General features: G+C 41.0%; 1 protein-coding gene across 3 annotated transcripts in view; it reads left to right on the top strand.

Annotated features, from left to right (window-relative positions):
• Positions 1-1,097: 1,097 nt before the first annotated feature.
• SHROOM3 (shroom family member 3) overlaps positions 1,098-18,457 on the top strand; it is a gene marked incomplete at its 5' end in the record, with an annotated part of 316,716 nt that continues 299,356 nt past the window's right edge. For all 3 annotated transcript variants that reach the window (XM_081248837.1, XM_081248839.1, XM_081248838.1), the window contains one exon: positions 1,098-1,265. In XM_081248837.1, coding sequence (XP_081104963.1) covers positions 1,098-1,265 — 168 coding nt within the window. The remainder of the gene's footprint in view (positions 1,266-18,457) is intronic.

The raw sequence follows: 18,457 nt of genomic DNA on the forward strand, positions 1-18,457 counted from the left end.
TGCCCAGAGTTTTTTTAAAAATGTCAATGCCCGTGCCCCACCCCCAGGGATTCTGCTTTAACTGGAACAAGGTGGGGCTAGACTATCAATTATTTTTCAACTCCTTGCTAATTAGCCATCTGTATGGTATTTTTAACTGTCTACGTTTTATCAGCTGTAAGACTGTTTTGATTGGTCAGGTCTTTGTGGGGAACTGAATTCCGCATAGCAGTGCTTACTGTGCAGAAAGGTTGCGGTGCCTCTGTTTGCCTTGATCCATTTTCCTCTCACTTCCTTACTCTTTCTCTCAGAGGAGGCAAGTGGCTGCCTCAGCAGCTGCAGTGGCTGATCATCACTGAAAGGACCAAAGAAAGAACTGAGCTGCCTCCTGGATATTTTTTCCAGGGAAGGTTAATTTACCATGCTTTTTTCCATTTTTCTCTACATCCTGGGAAAAAAACTTTTTTTTTTCTTTTACAAGAAACAAACTGAACTTATTGCTGAAAAACAGAGGCAAAAAGTTTTAGCACAGCTTCTCAGTTTGGGACAAGTTAGAAACTCCTGAAGCGAGCAGAAGCATAGTAAGTGCTTTCTTTCTTTTAAAGCCACTTCTGGGGAGAGGGGGGGCTATTGTAATGGTAAATTTCACTCGGAGAGGAAGAAAGCATTGATAATCAATCAGAAATTGAGGGATTCAGTTGAGTTTTTGCAATTTTCTTACTACATTGTAAGATGACTTGAAGTTTCTCTGTAAAATCTGTTAGAAAAGTTTTGGTGTGTGTGTGTGTGTGAAATAAAGGCAGTCTTGAGAGTGACATTGAAAGAAGTTTCTTTTTGAACAGAGTAGAGAGATATACACCAATTGGGGGCTTCATTGAGAACTGGGAATTCCAGGAGGAGAGTTTACATTCAGAAATGTTGAAGTGAAAAATCCTCCTGGCTCAGCATCTTGGAGTTAAGCTTGGAAGAACTCTTTACATCTGAAAGAATTTGTTTCTGAAAACCTCTTTTTCGGCCAGCGTGGATCATGAAGGATGGGATAATGTGCTATACAAGCACCGCTTTCTTGAATCTGCTGCAGGCATTTAAAGTTTAACTTGAGGGATCATGTGTTTGGCATGATGAGGACCACAGAGAACTTCGATGAGACCAGTGCCACACTAAACCCTAACAGGACCCCCAGGGGAAGGTACGTTTACCTGGAAGTGTTCCTGCAGGGAGGAGCTCCCTGGGGTTTTACTTTGAAAGGTGGTCTGGAGCATGGAGAACCATTAATCATCTCTAAGGTATGTTTCTTTTTCCAATATTGTCTTTATAGAAATTGCTTTTTCAACTTTTGTCAGATCTCTCAAAAACACAAAATAATGCTGAGGATTGCCTGGATATTGCTTAATTTGCTGTTTCATACCTTTCTGATTATATCTGGAAATATTTTGCATAGCTTGGTGTTTGAAAGAAAAATGTGTCTCGCGCATTTATTCTGTGAAATCCCAGGGAAAAATGTGCTTGTTTAATGGATAATCTCTTTTTGTGAATGAAATAGTATAAAATCAGCTACCACATGATCTTTTCAGTTATGAATCAGATTAAAGATTAACAGCATAGTTAATGTAGTGGCATGGTGTATATTTGTGTATGAGTGCCTCTATTTAGCATATGGCTAGAAAACAATCTGTTCTTTCTCCTTTCAACTGGAAGTATCTAGCGTTCCAAACTATTTTAGAATTTGTTTGCAATTCTGGATAATTGATTGCATAAATATTATTTATTCCTTTTTGCACACTCAGGAGAATTCAATCAGCTTTCAATATAATCCAAGGGCAAAACAGCATTTCTGCCTCTTCTGTTTATCTATGTATTTAAGCCAATTTTTAAACCTTCATCATCCTGCAACATGCCTCAATTCTTCATATATCTTTGGTGTGGATAGGTATACCCATTGAATGAATCCTTTTTGTGCATTAGGTTTAGTGTTTCTGCTTTTCTCTAAAACTTCAGAGGTTAAGAAAGATTACAGAGATTTTTTATTTTTATTTTTTAAATAATTTAAAAAATATTCATTATTTATTTATTTTGGCTGCACCAGGTGTTAGTTGAGGCATGCAGGATCTAGGGATCTAGTTCCCTGACCAGGGATTGAACCCCGGCCCCCTGCATTGGAAGCACTGGGTCTTACCCACTGGACCACCAAGGAAGTCCCCAGAGATTTCTTTTAAAATTTCATAATATTAAGTCTAAAACAACAGAAGTGCTTTTCACACCTTAGCATTACTCAAGAAACATCTGTAATTGAGGGGAAATTTAGTTTTAGTTGGAGAGTGGGAAAGAGGTAAATATGCATTTCGCCTGAACTCTATTACCTACTTAAGGTTATTTTTCATATCCCACCAAAATGTGTGTTTTGAGAGAGACAAATGATTCTTACTGTGGGTGAGCCAGTGGGAACTGTTTTCCAGCAGTCAGCCAAGAACGCGCAGAATAGCACTGTAAGCTGTGTGAATTTTCCTTATCTTTCCTACGAAAACAAAAGGTATGTATACATATATGTGTATCAGTTAGGAAGACTTCCAGTTATAAGTAACTGGAAACCTGACTGATAGTAACCTAAGTAAACTGGGGTTAGTTTTTCTCATATTACAAGAAGTCTGGAGTTAGGCTGTCCAGGCAAGGAGCAGCAGTTCAATAATGTCATCAAGAATTTCAGTTAGCTCTCCACTCTGCCTTCTTTATGATGTTGACTTTTGTCTTCATGGTTGCAAGATGGATGCCATATCTCTGGCATTGCATCTTCATTCTGGGCAGGGTTTTGGCTTTTGGTTTTGGCTTTTGGTTTGGAACCCTCCCTATCAAACTTGTGCTTATATCTTGTTGACCAGAACTGTGCCACATACCTATCCTTAGACCGATTATTGGCCAAGGAGAATGAGACTACCATGACTAGTTTAGACCAGTCAGGACTTCTTTCCTGGGTTCTGCAATAGAAACTTAGCCTTCCTGATGTCAAGGAATCTCTGCCCACTATTTGAACAGATTGAGGTTCTGTTTTCAGGAAGAAGGAGGGAGTGGGTGCCGGATAGACAGTTGAGAATGTCTGCCACAGACATAAATATCATCTCTGCATTTTAAAACTCTGGTTTACATTCAATTTGCCTGGTCTTTAATGTCAAGACATTATGTATCTGCTCACGAGAATACAGTTTCCTGTCAAACAGGCCTAATCCTACCACTAATGAGCCACTCTGCTAAGGCTCCATTTTATCTGCAGAACGGGGGTAAATGATAATCTCCCTTATTGGAATGTGTGGGGAGTAAATGAGACCGTGTATTTAGAACAGCTAGCATAGGGGCTGGTACACAGAAAGGGCTCAAAAAAAAAAAATCTGAGCAAAGATTATGACTATTGCTTTTCATTAGTCTAAGAGACATTGTATTAGGATACAGATTTGTCTGATCTACAAAGATCCAAAATAGCAGTAGCTTAAACAATATAGGAATTTATATCTCTCTCACATGACAATCTGAGCATAAGCCAAACTGAAAGATGGCTGCAAGGGGTCAGGGACCCAAGTGCCTTCTACTTTCTTACTTTCATCCTGATGCCCCGTCTTCATGGTCCAAGATGACTTGGCCCAACATCTGCTTTCCAGTCCGTAAGAAGTGGAAAAAGAAAAGAGAAGACAATCTCCTTCCTTTCAAGGGTATAATCTGGCATAATATGGTAGCCACTAGCCACTTGTGGCTATTTCCATTTCAATTAAAAGTAACTAAAATGGGACTTACCTGGTGGTGCAGTGGTTAAGAATCCGTCTGCCAACGCAGGGAACACGGGTTCTATCCCTGGTCCTGGAAGATCCCACATGTCGCAGAGCAACTAAGCCCGTGCGCCACAAATACTGAGCCCACGTGCCATAACTACTGAAGCCCTCGCACCTAGAGCCCGCTCTCCGCAACCAGAGAAGCCACCGCAATAAGAAGCCCATGCACTGCAACGAAGAGTAGGCCCTGCTCGCCGCAACTAGAGAAAGCCCATACACAGCAACAAAGACCCAACGCAGCCAAAAATAAATAAATTTATATTTTAAAAAAGTAACTAAAATGAAATACAATTTTAAATTCTGTTTCTTATATCCACTAGCCAGATTTCAAGTGCCACATTGCTTCAAAGCTCTTGAATCTCTCTCCCCATCTTGTCTGTCTGGCAAACTCATATTCATCCAAACTCCATTTCTTCCTCTCTCTGAAGTTTTCCTGACTTCATCAAGCTGGGTTAGGTGATCTCTCTTCTACACTCCAATAACATGCATTTGTTACACCAAATCATAATTTTTAAATTTATGTTGACTGTCTTCTCAGAGGTCTGAAAGCCTCTTGAAAGGCTGCAATCATTTTCTTTTCATCTCTACCACATCTAACTCAGCCTGGGTACACAAATATTTGTTGAGTAAATGAAAAGGCATGGGCTATGTCTTATTCATCTTGCATTTCCAAGGTCTAGCAGAGTGCCTGGCACAGGGTAGGTGCTCGATAACTTCTATTGAATTAATAGGCAAAGACAAAACAGAGCAGGGGGGCAGTCTAAGCAGGGATGCAGAGTCCCATGAGATGAGGATGCCAGGCAGATCTCCAGACATGGAACGTGTATGTTTCCCATTGCTACCGTAAAAATTACCACAAACTTAGTGGCTTAAACAACACAAACTTATTATCTTACAGTTCTGTAGGTCAGAAGTCTAACACAGGTCTCACTGGGCTAAAATTAAGATGTCAACAAGGCTGTGTTCCTTTTTTGAGGCTATAGGGGAGGCTCTGTTTCCCTGCCCTTTCCATCTTCTAGAAGCGACCCCCATTCCCTGGCTCATGGTCCCGTTCCTCCGTCTTCAAAGCCAGCAATGGCAGGTCTAACTTCTGCCTCCCTCTTCCAATTTGGAGTACCCTTGGGATTACATTGGGCCCACCAAGATAATATCCCTATTTTAAGATCAGTTGAGTAATGACTTTAATTCTGTCTGCAACCTTAATTCCCCTTTGCCATGTAATCTAACATATTCACAGGTTCCAGGGATTAGAACGTGGATGTCTTTGGGGGGAGAGGGCTTTATTTTGCCAACCAACAGGGAGTTTGAACATTGATGACAGTCCACGTAATTAAGACAATACCAAGGATGAGACAAAAGTTAAGTTTAGTGGCTGATTGTGTGTATCCCAGACCTTTTTTCTAGGACTATGAAAAAAGTGCCCATTAGCTCATATGCTGCTCACCAAATGTTCACTATTCCCCTAGTGTAGGGTGACCCCCATTGTAAGTGAAAGGAAGGGATAGTACACATTAAGTCTTTGATATGAAAGGCAGGTACATTTATACAAAGCAGTTATAAGCTGCCAGGTATGACAATATAATGAATGAAGTATCATTTTTCTTTAGGTACAAATGAGGTGGGAGAATGAATGGGGGAAAAGGAGCTACAAAGGTGTGGCAGTAAAAGAAATCACTTCCAAATCCCTTTCTTTGGGATTTAATGTCCTTGAAAAGGAAAGGTGAAGTTGAGGAAAGAGCCTCTGTAATCTGTAAACTTCAAAAAGAAAGGGTAACTTTTTTTAAAAAAAAATAGGGATTGTATGTAGAAGCTCAAGTATTTCAATAGTTCAGGAAGCTGGCAGCATGACTTTATTATGACTCACTCTGTATTGTGGCTGAGAAAAGTGGTTCCACCTGTTGTGGGGATGCACCTGCCCCTACGATTCATTAGCAAATAACAACTAGAACAACAACAAGCAACAATCAGTAACAACCACCAGTGAATGCTGGCACTTACTAAGTGCTTACTAGGTGCTGAGCTCTATTCCAAGAGATCCACGTGTGTTAACCCATTTAATTTCCACAACTCCATGAGGAAGGTAATATTATGATGCCAGTTTTATACATGAGAAACCAAGACACAGAATTTGACTAGCTTTCTGAAGCTCTCATGGCTGGTAGAAAGTGCTAGAGTTGGAATTTGAATGCAGGCATCCTGGTTCTCCAGAGTCCACGCGCTTGACATACACTGTCCTTCAGTCACTGTTGCCTACCAAATATTTGGCTCAGTCTCATTTCTAGAGCTATGATCTGGGTAAAATATGGGATTAATCTTTTGTTATATATGTTTTAAAATTTATTAGAGAAAACAATTTTTAAAAATCTTAGTCCTTGGGATTTCCTTGGTGGTCCAATGGTTAAGACTCCGTGCTCCCAATGCAGGGAACCTGGGTTCTATCCCTGGTTGGGGAACTAAGATCCTGCATGCTGCACAGTGTGGCAAAAAAAAAAAAAAAATCTTAGTCCTATACATGGAAGCAATCTAAGTGTCCATCGACAGATGAATGGTTAAAGAAGATGTGGCACATATATACAATGGAATATTACTCAGCCATAAAAAGAAACGAAATTGAGTTATTTGTAGTGAGGTGGATGGACCTAGAGTCTGTCATACAGAGTGAAGTAAGTCAGAAAGAGAAAAACAAATACTGTATGCTAATACATATATGGAATCTAAAAAAAAAAAAAAAGGTTCTGCCGAACCTAGGGACAGGACAGGAATAAAGACACAGATGCAGAGGGTGGATTTGAGGACATAGGGAGGGGGAAGGGCAAGCTGGGACAAAGTGAGAGAGTGGCATGGACATGTATACACTAGCAAATGTAAAATAGATAGCTAGTGGGAAGCAGCTGCATAGCGCAGGGAGATCAGCTCAGTGCTGTGTGAGCACCTAGAGGGGTGGGATAGGGAAGGTGGGAGGGAGGGAGATGCAAGAGGGAGGGGATATGGGGATATATGTAGACATATAGCTGATTCACTTTGTTATACAGCAGAAACTAACACAATATTGTAAGGCAATTATACTACAATAAAGATGTTAAAAAAAAATCTTAGTCCTATAAAGTTCCCCTAAAATAGGTACAGGAACTCCTTTAAGTAGTTCAAGACCCATAAAAGGAGGGGCCACTTACCATTTCTTATTAAGTATTGTAGTGGTGTCTCCACCTGGAAAGGCACCTTTTTTTGTGCACTTCAAAGGATTTAAACCTCCACATGTACTTCATGTGCTTACATGGTCTTCCCTAGGAAGAAGACCAAAATGTATACTCTAGCCAAAAAGAAGTATGAGTGTACCAGTTCAGCCCTTGGGAAGAAGAGGAGGAAAAACGAGGCTTCTTTTAGTTATATGGGGGAAATCCTAAAGCAAACCCACCCAGACTTCAGTGGATGCTCCTGGGTCTTGGATGCTCTGGGCTCTCTGGAGGATTGGCGACCGGAACAGATTAGCCTGGAGGCAACTAGACCGTCCTTTGACAACCACAGAAAAGCTGTCACTGGCAGACAGCTCCTTGAAGCAGTCAAGCAAAGATCCTCTCTGAAGAGCTTTTGGATAAATGATGTGTTTCTGAATGGCCCTGTTGTTGGAAATGATTGCACTTGCCCCCCAAAATTGGATGCGTCAGAGGGCTGGGTTGGAGACAATGTATCTAAGAAGTACTGGCTACAACAGGAGTCTTGGTGCTCCACACCTGGTCTCCGGGTCCTGTGTTTTTAGCCTCTGATGTTCTTTGTAGAAAGAAATAAAGGCTTTTTCTCGTGTGTGTTAAAAAAAACAAAAAATCCTGGGCTTCAGAATGGAAGGTCAGCCATTGTCTCTTATGTCATCAAGGCTTCTGATTCCTACCTGCCTGGGAGGTATCTTTGCTCTGGCTGGACTGTCTTCTCTGTCATCTCACTAGTAAATCCTGTTGGGTCCATCTTCCACGCCATTGCCCCTCCTTCTCTGAATCTGCTTCTACCACCTATAACACCATCATTCTCTTCCTGTCAATCTAAATCTCAGCCTTCCCCTACCAAGACTTGGCTCACTACTCCTATCCCAGCCCCATCTTTCCATTCTTTATCTGTAAGGGGGTGTGTTTGCTAGATGACCTCAGAGGCTAACCTCAAACTTATGCCCCCTGTCTTCCTGGTGGCTGACACTACTCAGATTTTAAAGTGAACTCTTTCATTGGGTTTTTCTAGCCTCAGTGATATGAGATAATCCCTGAATCCTCTTCATAATTCCTCCTCTGAAGAGAGTCTTCCAAAACATCCCAATCAACCTGCCCTTTCAAGATGAAATGAACTGCTTTACTACCTTGTGAGAAGCCTTGGAAATAGAAACAGCCCGTAGGTTAGGAAATGACTCACTTGGAGCATACTTAAGTTGTCTGGATGAGCATGTTGAGATTTCCTCATTTCTGGATTTTCTATCTCCATCTGTCCACACTGAGCACATTACAACCTTCTAGCTTCCTTAGTGATCCTCAGTTTCAACACGCCAACATCAGCCATACAATCTTTCTTGACCCATTTCTTCTGCACTAAAACAAGGATCCTTTTATGAGTTTATGATAGCCGGTTTCTGAGTTCAATGTGAAACTGACTTTTAGGCAGTTTCCCAAGACCTTGGGCTGTTTGGTTTAGTTCATCCCAAAGTCATCTTTTTCATCTCCTTCCAAGAACCCAGCTAGATCAGCTTGTTATTGACCTTTTAAAATAGCCAGTCCTTTCTGAGGTTCTCTCCCTACCTTTCTTGCTCCTTCCTCTAACATCACTTGCCCTTCATACTAGGGTAGCCTCATCTGTCTGCTGTCCTTAAACTAATTTGTTTGGTCCCTCATTTTTCCATCACACACAGCAAATGCTCAATAAAGTTGCATGACCTATAGGAGGTTAGAGCTCTACAGAATCTCAGCAGTCATCTAATCCAACTTCCTCATTATACAGAGAGAAAACTGAGATACAGTAAAGTTCAGTTATTTGCCAAGATGGTTTCTGCCATAGCAAACAAATTGTGTGTGTGTGTATGTGTGTGTGTGCACGCACAAAGCTCAGCTAGTGAGAGAATAATTAATTGCTTTCTGCTTGTGCCATTCATACTTTTCCTAGCTCTCTGTTAGGCTGTTTAACTTCTGGAAGCTAAGGGCCTTTCTCTCCTCCCTCCCTCCTTTTCTTCCTTCTTTTCAATCCTTTTTTTTTTTTTTTTTTCTTGTGGTACGCGGGCCTCTCACTGCTGTGGCCTCTCCCGTTGCGGAGCACAGGCTCCGGACGCGCAGGCTCAGCGGCCATGGCTCACGGGCCCAGCCGCTCCGCGGCATGTGGGATCCTCCCGGACCGGGGCACGAGCCCGTGTCCCCTGCGTCGGCAGGCGGACTCTCAACCACTGCGCCACCAGGGAAGCCCTTCTTCCTTCTTTTCTTTCTCTTATTCACAGTGCTTAAACTATGCATAACAATGATAAAAATGATGTATTAATGAAGAGGAAGACAAATGAAATATTAAAGAGGATCTTCTTTAAAGTCTTTGTTAGAAAGATGTTGAGGGTAGTATATACTAGAAAACCCTGCTTAAAAAAGTAAGGTAAGTAGGTTGAGATTGATTTTCAATTTAATGATGTCTTGCACATATATAATGTTTGGTAAATGTCTGTTGAATTTAATTGATTGGGGAAAAAAGGAAATTTGTGTTTTTGATTTAACTTTTTGAAACTATGTAAACTTTGCTTAAAGGTTATGTGTTTTTAGATAAAAACTAAGTTTGTGATCTTATCAATGTAGTTGGAACTAACTTTTATTCAAGCAGCATGCTGAGGTGATGTGCCAGATGGCTCTTAGCATTTGTAAGAACTCTGCTTTCTTTTAAAGGTAATAGATTCCCAAGGCACTGCCTCTTATGTAGGGAACACAATTTAAGAAATATTTGTCTGTCTCATTTTAGTGAACCCACAATGCGATTGGAGACACATAATGCGAGGCTTTCTATCAATCTTCGAAAAAAACCAAACCCTAAAGGACATTCTGGATCTTAACTAACCCACAGACAGAATCGTCCACATCTCTCCCTTTGATGTACTTCCAAACAGCAAACATCTTGATCCAAAGAGCTGCAGAGTCACTGTTTTCCCACTCGGTCCATCTCAGGAGTCCATCCGTATTTTATGCTCTGACAACCTGGGTCCTTCTCAACGAAATGAAACGAAACAGGGCAAAGACTCTCTGCTAAATCTAAGCACTGTTTCTTCCCCTCTTCTAGTGACTATATCCCCACAAAAGAGAACTTGTGTGGCTCGGTCTGTAGAATGGAAGTGACAGTTCTTTCCTGCCTTCAGAGGAGGCTTTTTCTAAATCAACTGCATTTTTTCATTCCTCAGCCATTCATGCATCTATTCATTATATCCTTCTCCATCTTGAACTGAATTTTACCTTAGAGATTTATAAGATCTAACTAAAGCCTTTATAGTTAATGCCCTTTGGTATGTCTGTATTGATTTAGGGTTGTAATTTCTTTTTTTTTAAATATATGTCTTATTTCCATTTTTTTTTTTTTTTTAGTAATGCCTTTGGGGTTTTTAAAAATATTTATTTATTTGGTTGCACCAGGTCTTAGTTGCAGCAGGCAGGCTCTTTAGTTGTGGCTCGCCAGCTCCTTAGTTGCGACACATGGGCTCCTTAGTTGTGGCATGTGAACTCTTAGTTGCGGCATGCACGTGGGATCTAGTTCCCTGACCAGGGATCAAACCCAGACCCCCTGCATTGGGAGTGTGGAGACTTTTTTTTTTTTTTTAACATCTTTATTGGAGTATAATTGCTTTACAATGGTGTGTTAGTTTCTGCTTTATAACAAAGTGAATCAGTTATACATATACATATGTTCCCATATCTCTTCCCTCTTGCGTCTCCCTCCCTTCCACCCTCCCTATCCCACCCCTCTAGGTGGTCACAAAGCACCGGAGCTGATCTCCCTGTGCTATGCGGCTGCTTCCCACTAGCTATCTATTTTACGTTTGGTAGTGTATATATGTCCATGACACTCTCTCACTTTGTCACAGCTGGAGTGTGGAGTCTTATCCACTGCGCCACCAGGGAAGTCCCTGGGGTTGTAATTTCTATGTTATCTTTTTTCTTTTCATTTTAGGCAAGTGTAGCAAAATATACATCCCAGACATTCTAAGGCTTGGAGCGAAAATAAACAAATTTCATCTCTACCATAGTCTTAACTGGCTGTGTGACTGTGGGCAAGTAACTTAGCTTTCCTGAATCTGTGTCCTCATCTATAAAAATGGAACATTCTCACCTAATGGAGTTGTTATAAGTATCCAAGGGATTAAACTATATAACAATGCTTTGAAATGATAAAACACATCCGAAGTTTAGTTATGACATGACGTTATGGACTGGTGGGAGAGTAGTAGGTACCAAACAGAGGTTAGCAACTCACATAACAAAGATGATACTTGGCTAATTTTCCATATCATGGCCAATAGTTGCTACCTGAACAGATGATTCCCTACCCTTGTGGAGCTCATAGTTCAGTAGAAATACACTGGCGGAAAATATGTTTGTATATGGTAATTTCAGCGTTATTACCAAAAAAAAAGATGAGTTCCAGAATGGTAATATCTGTTAAGTAGAGGTATGGGGAGCAGGGTTTACGTTAAGTAGGATGATTAGAGAAGAGTTTTCCAATAAGATGACTTCTGAGCTAAGACCTGATGGATGAGAAATAAGAAATCAGATATAAAAGAGGTTTATAAGTTAGGCTGATGTAGGAAGGTCTTGGAATGTTTCAAAAAATGAAGAAAGATGTTTTTGCAGTATATTAGGTATCTGTTTGGACTGCTATAACAGAATGCCATAGACTGGGTGACTTATAAACAGAAATTTATTTCTCAGTTCTGGAGGCTGGGAAGTCCAAGATCAAGGCACTGGAAGATTCAATATCTCGTGAGGGCCCACTTTCTGGTCCATAGATGTCATCTTCTCCCTGTGTCCTGGTACAAGGGGCAAGGGAGCTCTGTGAGATCTCGTTTATAAAGGCACAGATCCCATTAACGAGGGCTCCACCCTCATTGACCTAATCACCACCCAAAGACCCCACCTCCAAATACCATCACGCTGGGGGTATAGGTTTCAAGATACGAATTTTGGGAAGGACACATTTTCAGTATATAGCAGTAGGCAGGAGAAAGAGCAGTATGACACCAAATGCAAAGGGAGGCAGGGGTCAGATCAGACAGGACCTTGTAGGTTGTAGAAAGGACCTTGGACTGAACTTAAATGCAGGGTGTGAGGAAGGGTACATCACACCACAATTCTTTCTCTACTTATGGTGGGATGGGCCAATTGCATGCAATTAAACTCTGGGTGATTTTTTTGTGCTGACTTTTTTTTTTTTGACTCTGTCGGGTCTTAGTTGCGGAACGTGGGATCTTCTGTTGCAGCACTCTGGCTTGTCTCTAGTTGTGATATGCTGGGTTTTCTCTTCTCTAGCTGAGGCTCGCGGGCTAAGTAGTTGTGGTACATGGTCTTAGTTGCCCCATGGCATGTGGGATCTTAGTTCCCTGACCAGGGATCGAACCCGCGTCCCCTGCATTGGAAGGTGGATTCTTTACCACTGGACCACCAGGGAAGTCCCTATGCTGATTCTTAATGCCAGCCTCTCCTCTCCCTCATACATTTCTAAGGCACTTCCTGGCCATACAACAAGACAGAGCCTTCCAAAAGATAACTGTCAAAATTCATTGTGATTTATGGAATTATGCATAAATAAAGAGTAAATATTCTTTTTGTAATTAGTTGGGAGAAAGTTCTCCCCCTCCATCTCATAACTGTTGATCTCTTGGGTTATTTTTCTGTTGATCTCTTGGGTTATTTTTCACTTAAAGACAACAAGATTATTATTTTTCACTTAAAGATAACAAGATTTGTCATAGCAAATATGACTAACTTTACTGAGATCCTGCTCTGTACCTGGCATGTTAGTTCACATAACTCTGTGAGGTACGGATTCTATTATTAATTCCACTTTATAGATGAAGAAACTGGAAGTTTGCTTAAGGTCATAAAAGTAGTTAGGGGCTGATCAAAGACCTTTTAAACTTTAGGCCTAAAAAATACCTTTTAAAGTAAAAACTGCATTGTCATTTTATAGTTCCAAAGAATCCTTCCATCTACTTTGTCCCATGTCATGATGTCTGGGGGAAGAAGTGGGATGTGTGAGCTGTGTGGAAAATCAGGCAGCTCAATGGTATCTTGAAGGTCACTTGCACCATGAAATGAGGGGTGTGACTGAGATATCAACCTCAAGAATTAAATCGGACTCCCCCTACTTTCCCAGGCTCTGCTTCCTGCTATCTTTTGTTTCTGTCAGGTTCTAACCTTGTTCTCATTTGACCTCTCTGATTGTTGTTTTTCAGCTGAGATCTTGTGTTTTCATCTCGACGCACAGTCATCATCTTTGCCTTTGCTTTTCTATCACACCCTTGTCTCCTCAATTGATTTAAACTTGCCCCTCTCACTAGCCTAAACCCTAGGGCTTACCTCTTGGGCTGGATACACTCCATCACATCGTTAAGCCATGATAAAACCTTAACCCTCAAATCAAGCCTGTCACCCCAGGAGAAACACTAATTGACTAAATGAACACTAAACAGTTTAAAGCTAACAGGGGCTGGATCCAGTTAATATAGGGATCAGACTAGTTGGAGAGGAGAGAGATGGAAGCAGATGTCAGAATGATGTAGGGCACAAGCCAAGGAATGCAGGTGACCTCGAGAAGCTGGAAAAGGCAAGGAAAAGACTCCCCTCTGGAACTTCTAAAATGAACACAACTCAGCTGAAATCTTCTTTTAGTCCAATAAATCCCATTTTGGACTCTGCCCTCCAGTGCTGTCAGATGATAAATTTTTGTTATTTGAAGCCACCAAGTCCATAGTAGTTCGTTACAGCAGCAATAGGAAACTAATATACTATCTCATTTAGCCCACTGTGATTTTCAGAAACATAGAGGATAAAATATAGCACTGAAAGGGAAAGTGAGAGAAAAAAGGCTGCAACGGGGGAAGGAAGGAAAGATAAAGGTTTGACCCCAGGCAGGGTCAATGAAAAAGCCTGCATTTGAATCACAGTCAGACTTGAGTTTCAAACTGGTAGTGGACTGATTTTCTGGGAGGCTTCAAGTTCATGCCCCCCAACTTGGTGAAGAGACCTGGTTATAAGCTCAGCAGCACAACAGATGTTCTTTCATGGAGGAGCGTCCATCAGCTGGCCTCAACCCTCACCTTTACTTGGCTCCTGGAAATACAGTTTAGACAGATCCTAGAACTCTAAAGATCTCAACATTTTAAAAAGATCTCAAAACACAGGCAAGTTAAGTGGAATAAGCACTCTTCAGGTTAGTTGGACTAAGTGCCTAGCACTTTGGGTATTAAATTAAATCCTGAGCCACACATTTGTTGGAAGGTAAGAAGAAAGATTGGATTTCTAGAACTAATTGACTTACTCATTTCCTTTGAAAAGCTATAAATTTTAATGGAGGAAGTTGTACGGGTGTAATTTAAGCTTTTATCTTCTTGTGTGCAGTCCTCTGAGAAGTTCACATTTTTCAGGCCTTGTTTCATGGCAACTGGGAAATGAGGTATTGGAATTCAGACCTGGGATCTGGCTGGGTTCTAGAAAGAATTACACATGTTGAGTGTTGAGATAAAACATTAAAAGAGTATGAGAGTGAGTGAATTTGGAGAATGAGAAGGCAGAAAATACCTGACACTTTCATATTATTCCTTGATTTTTTTTTTCATATTTTCACTTTGGAGTAATTACTGATGAGCATCAGGTCACAAAAAAAAGTCAGCCATTGACCTCAATATAAGCAGCAGGCAGGTTAAAAGAATTAGTGTCGGGCTTCCCTGGTGGCGCAGTGGTTGAGAGTCCGCCTGCCGATGCAGGGGACACGGGTTCGTGCCCCTATCCCGGAAGATCCCACATGCCGCGGAGCGGCTGGGCCCGCGAGCCATGGCCGCGGAGCCTGTGTGTCCAGAGCCTGTGCTCCGCAGCGGGAGAGGCCACAGCAGTGAGAGGCCCGCGTACAGCAAAAAAAAAAAAAAAAAAAAAAAAAGCATTAGTGTCATTCTTCAGGATTGCGTTCATAGTTGCGTAGTGGTGCTCTTGGCTCAAAACGTACAATTAAATAAACTGCTATCACAGCTTCTCCTACATATGTAAGGCAATGAATTTGACCTTTAAGATGAAACCGTTGGTGTGGGCCCTGCCACTGGGTCAAGATACATTGCAAATTTCTCAAATTTCTGAACTAGGGCACTATTAAATGCTACAGCCACCTTTCCTTTCTATGAGAGAAGAGCAAAATAAAGGAAGGTGGACTGCATGGCAGAAAGAAGGAAATCGATACATAATAACTACATTTACTCAGTTCCCGCTGTGGGTCAGGTGCTATCTTAGGTTATGTCATTTATTATTTCGTAGAATGAGGGTTTTTTTTTATTTATTTATTTTTCTTTATTTATCTTTGGCTGCATTGGGTCTTCCTTGCTGTGCACGGGCTTTCTCTAGTTGTAGCGAGCTGGGGTTACTCTTGGTTGTGATGCGCAGGCTTCTCATTGTGGTGGCTTCTCTTGTTGCAGAGCACGGGCTCTAAGCGTATGGGCTTCAGTGGTTCTGGCTCACGGGCTCTAGAGCGCAGGCTCAGTAGTTGTGGCTCAGGGGCTTAGTTGCTCCATGGCACGTGGGATCTTCCTGGACCAGGGCTCTAATCCGCATCCCCTGCATTGGCAGGCGGATTCTTAACCACTGCACCACCAGGGAAGTCCCAAGGTTTGTTTTTATATATGAGAAAAGAGGTTTTTCACAAATGATGGAGCCAGGATTTAAAGCTATTTCATGCATTCACTAACACATTTAGTTAACACATTATTTACTGAATGCCTAAAGTATGACAGAATTGGGAAACAACAGCAAACAAGGTCCCTGCACCCAAGGAGAGAGGTGTTCCCTGGTTGTTTTTATACCACTTGAAGCTGACCCAGGTGTGGCCAAACCCACGTTCCCTCACCTTTCACTGTTGTGCACAGAGCCTTGACTTCCAACAGTCAGCATCTGCATTTCTTCACTTATGGACTTTCTTTTGCCTCCCCTTTGGTTAATGACTCTGGGAGCAACCCTCCACCTGCGACTGAGTGGAGTCGGAAGGTGACCAGTCCAACTCTCTCATCCCTTGGATGGGATAACAGTGAGGTGCATGTTTTCCACTAGCTCCTGGAGTTGCCCACGGTTGTAGCTGGCTTGATAATGTGACTGCCTTCCTTTCCCTGCCTCCTTTGCCCACTTCCCTCTCAGTTTTCTTTACTTCCCAGTGAAACTCCTTGCATTTGAATTCTTGTCTCAGAGTCTGCTTGGGGAAACCCAAACCAAGATAACCACCATTTAGAGGATGCTTGCTAAGTGAAAGCCAGAACCTAAAATCGAATGTACAATAGATCTCTTTCTACTCTGCTCTGAAATTCAAGCAGGAGGAATCCCATACTTTCTTAGACCTAATATTTTCTTGGGTGCTAAGAAAAGGAGAAATTCATTCCTAGATATGATGTTTTGCAATTCTCTCTTTCATCTTCTGCTCTTTCACTGATGAGCTTGCCTTTCTCTTTTTTCTCCATTGAATGGGTTGATAAGTCTCACTGTTTTTATCCTTATTTCTTTTTTTCTGTATCAGTCAAGCACCAAGAGACTTTCCCCTCCCTTCTGAGAGGAGAATCCAGTTTCTCTTTTGTTCTATGGGTTCTTTTATTCTGTAGGTTATATAGCTTAGTGGTTAAGGAAAATGAGGCCCCATGAGCAGAACAGACAGAAGATTTTTTTTTTCTGTCTGACTTTTGTGGGGGGCCTCTGAGCATAGGTTCTTTTCAAGAATTTTATTTATGTTGCTTATTTTCTTTCTCAATTCATTCTATAAACATAACACAAGAAGGAAAATGAACAACATATTTTGAAGTCCAGAATATTTGACAGTATAACCTGTCAATGGTATGAAGTTTGGCACCTAAATAAGCAGTAAAATGATTTCCAACCCATCCCAACCCCAAAATAACACAATAACTTTTCAACACAGAAATGCAGTTTCCTGGTGTACCTTGTACCACTGCCAAATTCAATACAAGAAGCTTCTTTTCTTTTGGAGCTGTTTCCCCACAGTATGAATATTCTTTGACTCCCTATGTTGTCCTTTCCCAATTTCCTTGTTTTTTGCTTGAGTTCACTGAAGACTGACAAGCAGTAGCTTCATGTGACAGCCATTAGTCTGCCTTAAACCTCAAGTTGCTCTTGAATGGATAGAATAATGAATAGATTTTATGTAATATAATTCATGTTGTCAGCTATATGAAATGGGCGGCTCAAAGGAAACTAAATATACTTCCAGTTTTCTCTTTTCTACATTCTTATTTGAATATAATAATGCCAAAGGCATTGTTCCCTCCTTCAGTTAAAGCACTTTTATAGCAGTCTGAACTCTGAGTAATAGAACAATAAACATATATGCTATCAAAAAAAGAGATGGTAAGGAAGATAAGTATTTGCTTCTTTGCATCAGTGGGAATTAACAAGCATTTTTTAAAAATTGTGTTTTTGTGTATGTGAGCACAGGGAGGGGCATTTCATTATAATGAAGGAGGTCTTGGCAAGTCAATGTTCATTTTAACCCCATGGCATTCATTGCTGAGCACATTCATGCCCACTCTAGTTCCAGGGGGCCTGTGGAACAGAAAATAGATTCAGAAAGTAGTACAGAAGAAAATCATCTTCCAACCCCCCATCTCTCAAGCAGGGTAAAAGATGCATTCTTCTTAGTCAAAATTCCTTGGTTTGTCCTATTTATGCCATCATTTAATAGAGGTTAAAAATATACCTTTCCATACATTGCTGGTGGGAATGTAAAACAGTGCAGCAACTTTGGAAAAACAGATGGCAGTTTCTTTAACATGGAATTACCATATCACCCAACAATTATACTTCGAAGTATATACCCAGGAGAAATGAAAACGTGTGTCTATACAAAGACATACTCAGATGTTCATAGCCGCGTTGTTCACAATAGCCATGAAGTGGGAAAAATCCAAATGCCCACCAACTGGTTAAAGAAAACATGGTCTAGCCATATGACAGAATACTATTTAGCAATAAAAAGGAACTGAATACTGATACATATTACAACATGGATTAACCTCAAAAGTATTAAGCTCAGTTAAAGAAGCCAGACACAATAAAATGCACATTATGTAATTCCATTTATGTGAGGTGTCCAGAAGAGGCAGATCTATAGAGACAGAAAGGAGATTAATGGTTTCCTAAGGCTAGGGATGGGAATGGAGAGTAACTGTAAATGGTACAAAGTTTCTTTTTGAGGTGGTGGAAATGTTTTGAAGGTAGATGGCAGTGATGGGTGCACAACTTTATATTAAAAATCATTGAATTGTAAAGAAAAAAACCCCACTTTTATTCTGGTAATAAAAAGTAGAAGAAACAAAAAAGGAGAAAGAAAATAAGGAAGAATCACAAAATAGATATTGCCCACCATGTTCAGCATTTAGTAGTGATTTCATTAACTGAAATTTAAAGTAGTAGAGG

The sequence above is a fragment of the Mesoplodon bidens genome (assembly GCF_964165515.1).
Source record: "Mesoplodon bidens genome assembly, chromosome: 1".
NCBI classification, from domain to species: domain Eukaryota; kingdom Metazoa; phylum Chordata; class Mammalia; order Artiodactyla; family Ziphiidae; genus Mesoplodon; species Mesoplodon bidens.